The 10,204-nt window shown below is 44.1% G+C and overlaps 1 protein-coding gene across 1 annotated transcript in view; it reads right to left on the bottom strand.

The window, feature by feature from the left end:
- The window catches only part of ANKRD54 (ankyrin repeat domain 54), a 13,020-nt gene extending 9,609 nt beyond the window's left edge, over positions 1–3,411 (bottom strand). The window contains exons 1-2 of the mRNA XM_012638124.1: positions 2,893–3,411; positions 1,043–1,090 (exon numbers count right to left, since the gene is read on the bottom strand). Coding sequence (XP_012493578.1) covers positions 1,043–1,090; positions 2,893–3,217 — 373 coding nt within the window. The 5' untranslated portion in view covers positions 3,218–3,411. The remainder of the gene's footprint in view (positions 1–1,042; positions 1,091–2,892) is intronic.
- Positions 3,412–10,204: the final 6,793 nt, after the last annotated feature.

Below are 10,204 nucleotides of genomic sequence, written 5' to 3'. Positions count from 1 at the left end.
AAAAAAAAAAAAAAAAAAAAGAACAAAAGGACCTTGAGATGTAGAGATTATCATGGATTATCTAGGCCCAATCTAATTACATGTGTCCTTAAAATCAAAGAATCTTTTCCTACTGCCAGAAGCAGAGAGATGACAAGGTGAGGACTCAGCCCACTGTTGCTGGCTTTGAAGATAGAGGAAGAAGCCATGAGCCAAGGAATGTAAGAAGCCTCTGGAAGGTGGAAAAGGCAAGGAAAACAGATTCTCCCCTAAAGCCTCCAGAAAGAAATGCAGCCCTGACAACATCTACATTTTAGTCTGCTGAGTGAGACCTCTGATCTATAGAACTGTATGATAATAGATTTGTGTTGTTTAGGCCACTAAGTTTGGGGTAATTTGTTAAAACAGCCAAAGAAAACTAATTCACCACTTTTCCCTGATTCACAGGAAGAATTCAGTCAGGGGATAAAATTTAATGTTTTATCCTATAAATTGTTCTTGTAACTTTGATGTTACTACTGCCCTGTCAGCTAGCGAATGTTGGAAAGCAACAACAAAAAACCAGACAGAGTAGTGTCCTGCTAGGAGACCCACCCATGCCTTTCAGATGCTCTGTCAACTACACAAGTTTGAAAGCCACTTGACCTAACTACCACAAAATCTCGCTTAGCAGCTGAAGGTGGTGGCCCTGTGCAGATCATCACCTGGCAGTTAAAGTTGAGTGTTCGCTCCTATTAATCAAAAGTTCCAAAACGAGCACCTACTCTTTTTGGGGGCTGAGTGGGGATATAAAAGCATACACACTCCCCACCATCAGGGAGTCCACAGGGTGCTAAATGCTATAACATCAGGAAGTTCAGGTTGACAGGGGAGCATGGAGACAGTGAATGTCTAAGCCAGACTTTTCTTGTGCAAAATGATTGCAAAGTCAGACAATAAATACAGTGGGCCTGCTCTAAAGGAGTGAGCTGGTGGACTGTCTTTTCAGGTATTGGTTACCTGGATGTTTCCTTCCCCAACCAGCCCATGGGTCCCTGGAGCTGGACCCACTGTGCACACTCACCTGTTTCCACATCGTTGGCATTGGCTGAGTCCCTCAGCCTCTTCAGAGCTGTGGAGAGAGTAAGAGATGCCAGTTTAAAAAAAATAGTCATGATGAAACAGTAAGTGGATGGCTTCCTAGTTAACCTACTCTTCAGCCACAATAGCAACTAAAGGAAAGAAAGGTGCCAGGATATGACAGACACTACCCTGGGAATAAGGATAAACTGGAAATGAGGCATAACTAGTATAAAATCCACATTTTCTAGCAAATCCTTCAAAGCTTTTGGAGCCAGATCTTGTCTCTGCCACTTGTAGTAGCCAGGTGACCTTGAGAAAGCCAGTTAACTGCCCTGGGCCTGAGGTCTATCATCTGCAAAGCAAGGTTGAGTTGTCATGCCAGCCCTAAGTTGTTGCAAAGACAAAATGAGATGATTTTCATGGACGTTGTTTGTGACCTGGTTGATCTTATATTCTCTTTCAAAACAGGTCATTCCCAAATGACTACCTAAATTTGGTAATTTTTTTTTTTTTTTTTTTTTTGAGACAGGGTCTAGCTTGGTCACCCCTACTGGAATGCAGTGGCATGATCATAGCTCACTGCAACCTTGAATTCCCGGGCTCAAGCGATCCTCCTGCCTCAGCCTCTCGAGTAGCTGGGATTACAGGTGTGTGACACCATGCCCAGCTGATTTTTCTATTTTTCTGTAGAGTCAGGGTCTCACTCTTGCTCAGGCTGGTCTGAAACTCCCGGCCTCAAGCGATCCTCCTGTCTCGGCCTCCCAAAGTGCTAGGATTAGAGGCATGAGTCACTGCACCTGGCCAAATTAGGTAATTTCTAAACAAACTTTTTTCCCCTCCAATGACACAACATCTATATTGAAGGCTAATAGAAAGCAATGCCTTTGTCATCAGAGAAATGGTCAAAAATTGCAACTCAGATACATAACAATTCCTTGCATTCATATAGCACTTTATGGTTTATATGGCACTTACAAATTCTCATTTAGTATTTCCAGCACCACTAAGATATAGGTAGAGTCATAGACAGGCCTAGAAGGGACCCTAAAAGTCCCCATTTTTAATCTTTCAGAGCCTCAGTTTCCATGTCATCCATAAAATGCTTTCAGCATTATATGGCAGAGTACCAGAGCAGGAGTTTGAATCTGGCTGACCTGGGTTCTAATACCAGCACAGCCACTTTCCATGTGACCTGGAGTAAGTCAATTTCTCTGAGCCTCAGTTTCCCTGTCAGTAAAATGGGAACAATTTCTGTATCTCAAAGAGTTCTTATGAGGATTACAAATCATCATGTATCAACCAACATGTTCATTACCTTAGTTAACTCATTCTTGTAAGGCAGATATTGTACCCATTTTCCAGATGAGAAAACTAAAGCTGATAGGGCCTATAGTTTTCCTAAGGCCTAAATGTGGTAGAGGAGTCCGATCCAAGTTTGTGTATTTAAACATGTTACTGCAACTTGGCTACAGACTCTGGCCTCCCTTCTCTCTAATAATAAAAGTGTCCTCCAGTACCCCATTTTATTATCTTTTAATAAACAGCCGGAGTCATGGAAAGTTTCTATTCAGATATTACCAAGTGAGAAAAGTCTCTGGTGACTGGCTCTGAGCAGGAAGACTTTAAAAAATGTTATAGTTCTTTGCAACTATAATAATAACTATTATTATCACCGAAAGGAGACATTCTGGGCCCCTTAGCTCGGACGTCGGAGGACTCCAGACTGAGGGTTGGCGGGAGGTCGGGGCTGGTTCTCAGAGGCCCTGTCACTCGCCCAGGTGGGTCGCCACGAGCGCGGCCAGGGCCGGCCCCGCCTCCCCCGGCCTCCGCCGCGCCGTTCCCACTCCTCACCGTGCACCTCCTTGCCCGTGGGCCCGAGCCGGCGGTGGGGCCTGGCGGCGCGCCTCAGCCGGCCAGCGGGGATCTTACAGCGCAGCTCATCGCGCGGCTCCGCGTCCTGCTGCCACAGGACATGGAGGTAGCGCAGCGGGGACTGGGCCCCGCCGGACGCCCGGCCCGGGAGGCCCGCGCCGCCGCCCAGAGCAGACCCGAAGTCGGCGAAGGAGAAGAGGCCCTCGGCGCCCGTCAGCGGCTCTGGCGCCACCGCGCACTCGCCATCGGAGCTCGAGCGGCCCGAGCGAGGATCGTCGTCCGCGTCCCCGGCAGCGGCTGCCATGGCAACGGCTCCGCGCGGGCCGGGCCGCCAGAGCCTCGTTCCCGACCGACCAACGGGCCCACTTCCCTCCGCTCTAAGTCTTGCTGTCAGCCAGGGAGCGGGCGGGCCGGGCCTGCAACCACGGCAACCGAGCGGGGGCGGGCTCGGGCGGCTGGAGCGTGCCGGACCAATGACAACCCTCCCAGCCTAACCCCCCTCCCCCCTCGACAGCCAATGGGGGAGGGAGCGCATGGTACAAGCAAGAGAATTGGACAGGGCGTCCAGGAGCGAGACTGGCGGACGTAAGAACCAATCAAAAATTTGAAGTGCTCACGGCGCTCGCCGTACGTCCCTACCGGAGCCAATAAAACAGCTGAATTTACGACACTCATTTTTTTTTTTTTCTTTCCTCCTTCCCGCCCCCGCCCCATGAAAGATAACAGGCAGATGCTTTAGCCAATCATGTTAAGATGATCTACAGCCTCTCACAAAGGAAAGTGAAGCAGCCACACTCTACGTGTAAACAGATATAAATATGTTTTGAATCAATGAACGCAAAAAATGAACTTTCCACAAACGCATAATGTATGTAGGAAAATATGTTAAAGTTTGGAGATATTACTATAAACTGTGCAATAACAGCTTCCAGTGCAATAGATTTACATCAGAGCAACAGTTCAATGTGACAGCCGGTCACCGAGCTAGGTGACTATGCCAGGCGGGTGCACTATTTTGTAAGACTTCTCACAACCCCGTACTCCACGAACACTTCCATAAAGTAGGCAAGAAGGACCATCTCTATATTATATTAATAGACGAGAAACGGAAAGCAGAGAGATACTAGACTTGTTCATGATTGCCCACCTCTCATGGGACCAGTTATTGTGTCCATGCAAAACTTCTTCCCACATATAAATCCTCTAACTCAGCCCAGTTAAAATGTAATCTTTCTGACAGTTGGAAAAGCGTTTCCAGATTTTGCAGTGCTGGAAGAACAGCATTGTGAGGATTATCATTGTACGGTATGGTGAAAAAAGCTGTATGTTTATTTGAACTGTCCTCTGCCCCATGGTGGCTAAGGGCATATGCCAATTCCACTTGTAGCTAGAAGGAAATAGAGGAAATAAAGAAACACTGAACATGTAGCATTTATCAAGTGATTGATATACACTAAATCATTTAGTCCTCCCTCACAAGAGCCTTAACAAGTACGTATTATTATACCCCCTTTGCAGATCAGGAAATTGAGGCTCTGAGATGTTATGTGAATTGTACAAGGGTACAGAGCTAGAAAGTTGAAGAACTGGGATTTGAACCCAGATCTATCTGAGGCCAAAGTCCTCTCCACCATACTGCTTTCTTAAGTGAAAAGCCTGCCGGAAACTGTTTCCAGAGAGTCTAATTGAAATCTTGGTATTTACACCTGACTCCTGCTGAATGCACCCTAAAATAACTTTATTATTCATTCCTCTTATTTTTCTGGTAATAACCTCCAAAATAGTCTATATCCCTCTAGTTTCTCTCTGTAGAATCCAAGGCATATATGCTGCCTAAGGCACAATTCTCTTCACGTCAAGACCCCTGATTATTTTGGTCCAATTATCTTTTCTAACTATTTTCTTCCTACTATCAGTGTATCTGGTCTTCAAGACATCTGTTCCACCAAGATGTTTAAATCAGAGACCTTTGAATTTGAACAGGATCCCTAGACATCTAGAGGTGGTTATTAATTTTATTTCTAATTTTTAAATCAACATTGTTGAGTATAAATTACATAGCCCAACCTTCTCTGTCTTGCAAGAACCACTTGTTATATTGCATTGGGAAGAATCAGATGTGGGTTGAGTGTGGAGCCAGTTAATCTCAGACTGAGGGTTTTAGACTGGAACTTGGATCTATGAAGTTGTATTCCACCATAATTCCTGGCTCAGCAAACGGCATAAGTACATTGCAAGTATTTGACTGACGATTGATTCATTGAATGAAAGACAGCACATCAGCTTTGGAGCCATAAATACATGGAGCCATGGCTCTGAGCAAGTGACTTTACCTTTCCGAGCCTCAGTTTCCTCATGAGTAAACTGGAGGTAACAGCAGTAACTATATCATAATACCGTTATCATAAAGATTAAATGATATAATGCAAGTAAAACACCTAGTACAGAGCTTGGCATAGAGTTATTGATCAAAAACTGGTAACTATTGTTCTTATTATTAATAAATAATGGTATGATGCAGGCTGGGGCCCATAGAAATTCTATACCACAGTGGGCACATCACAGTGGCTTAAACTTGACCTAAGGGTACTGTGAGCATTCACACACAAGTCATCTACATTCGGTAAATCTATAAATAAACATGAAGCGCTTGCTGGGAGAAAGCAAATACCTGCAATGTGGAGAAAGCCTCTGCCTGGGAATCCAGGGACTTGGGTTTTAGTCCTGTTTGGTCCCAACTCACTTAGTGATTTGGGGGCAAGTGCCTCCCTTCTCTGGGCTTTACTCTTCCCATCAGAAGGTGTTGTTCTAGGTCAGATATTGAGAACAAATCAGGCCAGATTCAGAAAGTTGGCTTTCCTTTCCTTCTCTCTTTTCCTCATCCTGTGGGCTTCATAGTATTTTAGAGAAATTTGAACTAGCCACTGACATTTAAAAATTGAGAGCTTTCACATAAAAGTTTTGATTTCCGGAGTCTCTTCAGAATGGGAAGATGTGGCAATACAGGACGAGCTTTCCCACAACAGTTAGCTGGAGCTGCATAGCAACTTTCCCCTTTAGATGAGGCATGATGTTCTGTTGTTCTGTTTGCCACAGTCCCTACCATCTTCTGTTATCTCCACATTGAGGCCTAAAGGCAGTTGTCTTTTTTATTTTTGGAGACTGTGTCTCACTCCGTTGCCCAGAGTGGAGTGCAGTGACATGATCATAGCTCACTCACTGAAGCCTCAAACTCCTTGGCTCAAGCAATCCTACCTCAGCTTCCCTAGTAACTAGGGCTACAGATGTGCAGCACCATACCCAGTTAGTTGGTTTTTTTTACTTTTTGCAGAGATGGGGTCTGTGTAACCTAGGCTGGTGTAAGACTCTTGGCCTCAAGTGATCCTCCTGGCTCAGCCTCCCAAAGTGCTGGGATTATAGGCGTGAGCCACCACACCTGGCCTCCTGTCTTTATTGAAAGTGGAATAATGAAAACTAGTGTGGTGGAAAATTATCTAATATCTGAAAATATGGCAAATGGTGATTAGGTGACTTCTTAATATCCTGCTAAAGAATTCCTAAGAAACCCACATAAGAACATCTGACTCCAGAGAAATTTAACTTTGACTAACAATTGGTTAGGACCCAGTGATGTTTTACAACTCTGTAAATTTAGAGGTTTATTTGTAGAGATAAGGTACAGTAATTTTTGTATGTCCAATGGAGAAGACAATCTAAAAGGTTATGGTTTTATTGCCCTGTGGCATATGAAATAGGTTGAGTGCAACTTAGCAGTCATATTTCAGGATACCTTTGCCCATTAACTATTCTCAAATTCTTTTCAAACCAACTCTATCATACTATTGGTTCCTTCATTAACAATCAAATACGCTCACTCTCTATTGGTATGCAACTTACGTTTTTAATCTCTTAAGGGTATTTTTGTTTGTCTGTCATGGAAGTTCCAAAAGGTTAGTTATTTGTTGTTCATTTTATTTATAATTGTGAAATCAAATTTATTTAGGTAGAAATTACACATAGTAAAATTCCCACATTTTAAGTGTACAGGCTGATGTTTGAAAAACGTATATACTCATGTAACCACTACCCTAATCAAGATATAGAACAGGAGAATTATATTTTTAACAACTTGAGAATTGTTCTTATAAACTATGGAGACAGGGTCCTGTATTTTCAGAAAAGCAAGTGAGTATTTGTGGGCAAGAACAATAGTCTTCAATGTCCATGGTGGTAGAAAAGATAAAATCTAAGATGTAGTCAGGAAACAGCTTGCTGCTTCACTGGGTTTTTATCTAATAAGCCCCAGTTTAGATTGTACTTTATGACTCCATATGGCATGATCCCTAAGGACACTTCTGGTTCTGATCTGTAGATTCAGCTTTCTTCTTTTGAAAGGCTTCTTTCAGAGCCGTTAGGTTCCACAATAAGACTGACCTAAAGAGTGGCGGGCAGGGGCTGTGAGACCATCATCAGGAGAGTGAAATAGGACAGTAAGTGAACCACAAACAAACCAGACATGCATGGGAAGTGGGGCTTGAAATGAATCCAGCTGGAGAGCCCAGGCTGACTGTAAAATATAACTAATGACTTTCCTGAGTGAGAGACTTTCCTGTTTCAAAGCCCCAGCAAAAGATCAACAGAAACAGGGCAGCATTTCAGCTGCTAAATACTGTCCTCCAGGGCCTTTGGTCCGCCTGATTTCTTTGCCTTAAAGAACTACTTTTCCATGGACCCAAGGACCAAGCCAGGGAGGGGGGAAGTCCACTATTGAGTGATTGGAAAGATAAGGAGGGATCAACCAAGGAAAGTGAGAAAGAGTAGCCAGTGAGGAAGGTCCTTTCAAAGCCTTTACTATTGTATAATAATTTTGTATTGGGATTTTCTAAATTAGAGTGTACCTTCTGAAAGAAGTAGAAAGTCCTGCATAAATAAATAAGTAAAATATATGTTAGATGGTCATAAACAGGGGATCCAGGTTTGTGATGCACTTAAGATAACATAAAGATTTATTCTTTATTTATGTTATCTTAAGGTAACATAAAGAATAACTATAAACCAGGCGCGGTGGCTCACGCCTGTAATCCTAGCTCTCTGGGAGGCCAAGGCGGGCGGATTGTTTGAGCTCAGGAGTTCGATACCAGCCTGAGCAAGAGCGAGACCCCGTCTCTACTAAAAATAGAAAGAAATTAATTGGACAACTAAAAATATATAGAAAAAAATTAGCCAGGCATGGTGGCGCATGCCTGTAGTCCCAGCTACTTGGGAGGCTGAGGCAGGAGGATCGCTTGAGCCCAGGAGTTTGAGGTTGCTGTGAGCTAGGCTGATGCCACGGCACTCTATCCCGGGCAAAAGAGCGAGAGACTCTGTCTCCCCCCCCAAAAAAAACACCACAAATTGCAACTTGTAATTTTAAAAAGCTGACAAATAACACAAACATCACAAAGTCTAGAAAAGAAACATGCTTGCTAAATTTATTTTCTTTTTTTTAAAGATCAAATTAGTGAGACAAGATATTTATCAATTTTCTGAAACACCTCCATAATATATATTTCTTCTTTTTTTGGCTGACTACACTTTGATCGTGTCTTCATATGGCAACAATTTTGCATCATCATTTTCCAAAATGAGAATGGAAAGATAATTGTCTTTCCTCTAGCACGTTAGATCAGATTTTTTTATTGATAGTTTAGAAAAATTTCTTCTGACTTCAAAATTCCTTTTTAGTAATGTCATGAACATTTTGAGATAGGTCAAATTTGGGGCAACCTGTATCAAATTCCTTTGATATGTGAACTGTAAGATTTCAGGTAATTTCAAGTTTTCTAGTATCCCTATTAACCTTAAATACTCTTCTCATTGCAGACACCCACTCGCCACAGTGGGTGGCAGGTGTATCCTACATACAGAAGGCCAGCAATAACTTAATATACACGGAAGAGTGTCACATAATTGTATTCTACTCAACTCAAATGTTCCCAGGGTGGATTTTCTCTACCTGGATCCCAAATGTCACTAGACACAAGGTGCAGCAGACAAAAGGGAAATCGGAGTGGACAGAGCTATCTTAAGCGACTGCAATAAAAATATTATTTTGCAAATTAAAAATTTTTTTTCTGACAGTGCATTGATCTTGAATATTTTGCAAATTTTACAAAAACATATGACCAAGTGAGAACATTGCTGAGGACCCGCCCTCAGCCAAAGAAGGGTCCTGGAAAATGGAAGTGCCCTAAAGCTTAAGCTTCATTATTTCCATATTAGCAAGGGAGGAACATGAAGCAAGAACGCGGCATAAGGAGCTGGGGCCCGGCGCTGCAATTCTAAATAGGATGCTCAGAGTCGACGGCATCAGAGCCAACTCCTGAAGATGATGGAGTGAGCCAAGCGGATACCTGGGGGGAGGGGAGGACTGCATTCCAGACTCTAGACCCAGGTAACTGTGAGTGTAAACGTCTTGAAGCGAAGTGTGACCCGACGGAAAAAGCCAGGAGGGCTGTGCGGCAAGGGGACACAGAGGCTGGAGCCCAGAGAGCGAAAGGTGCTCCTGGTCGCACAGCAAATCAGTGGCAGGGTAGGGACTGGAACGCAGATTTCCACTAGGTCTTGGGTATGGGCATTTGGCTGAACATTGGCCCTTGACACAAAAGAGACCCATGACCCATAAACTGGTTTCTATTGGCTTGTTTTATAACCCCATCGGTACCTTGAGGGCTTCCCCGGGACTCGAACCCCCACCACCGCTAGAGTCTGAACACGCCCCTCACAGGCCCGAGCTCTCAAGAGCCGCCCAGGTCCCAGGCCTCGCGCCACAGCTGGCCTCATCTTTGCCTGCTCCAACCGTAGTGTCCCAAGTTGAGGGGCGCCTCTTCTCAATTCCCTCTCACTGCAAGGGACCAAGTTTCAACTTTTACAATCAGTAAGTTTAGTCTTTTGAGGTCGGAACGTTTGAAGAACTTTCTCGCCGCAGGCAAGCCACTTACACCTAAATTCAAGTCAGGCCCCCTACGTCAGAATTTTCTTCCCGCGAGAAACCGTCCCGAGGCACCAATCATCCTCTAAGTGGCATTCTCTCTGGTTCCTCTAACTTTGCTCAGCCTTTATGCCGAACTACGTCATGCCCTTATCTCTGAATTTATACCAGTACTATAGAGTCACGTTCCTTGAGTAGCCTCTATTTGAAGAAAAAAATAAGAGTTCACGTTATTTGTAGTCCTCATCCTTCCTAATATGGCTGCCTCAGATTGCCGGCAACCCCGGAAGGACTTCCGGTTTCCCGGCAGGCCCGAGCGCG

This window comes from Propithecus coquereli, unplaced genomic scaffold, assembly GCF_000956105.1.
Source record: "Propithecus coquereli isolate 6110/MARCELLA unplaced genomic scaffold, Pcoq_1.0 Scaffold126, whole genome shotgun sequence".
Taxonomy (NCBI): Eukaryota; Metazoa; Chordata; class Mammalia; order Primates; family Indriidae; genus Propithecus; species Propithecus coquereli.
This window is presented reverse-complemented; position numbering and strand designations above follow the sequence as displayed.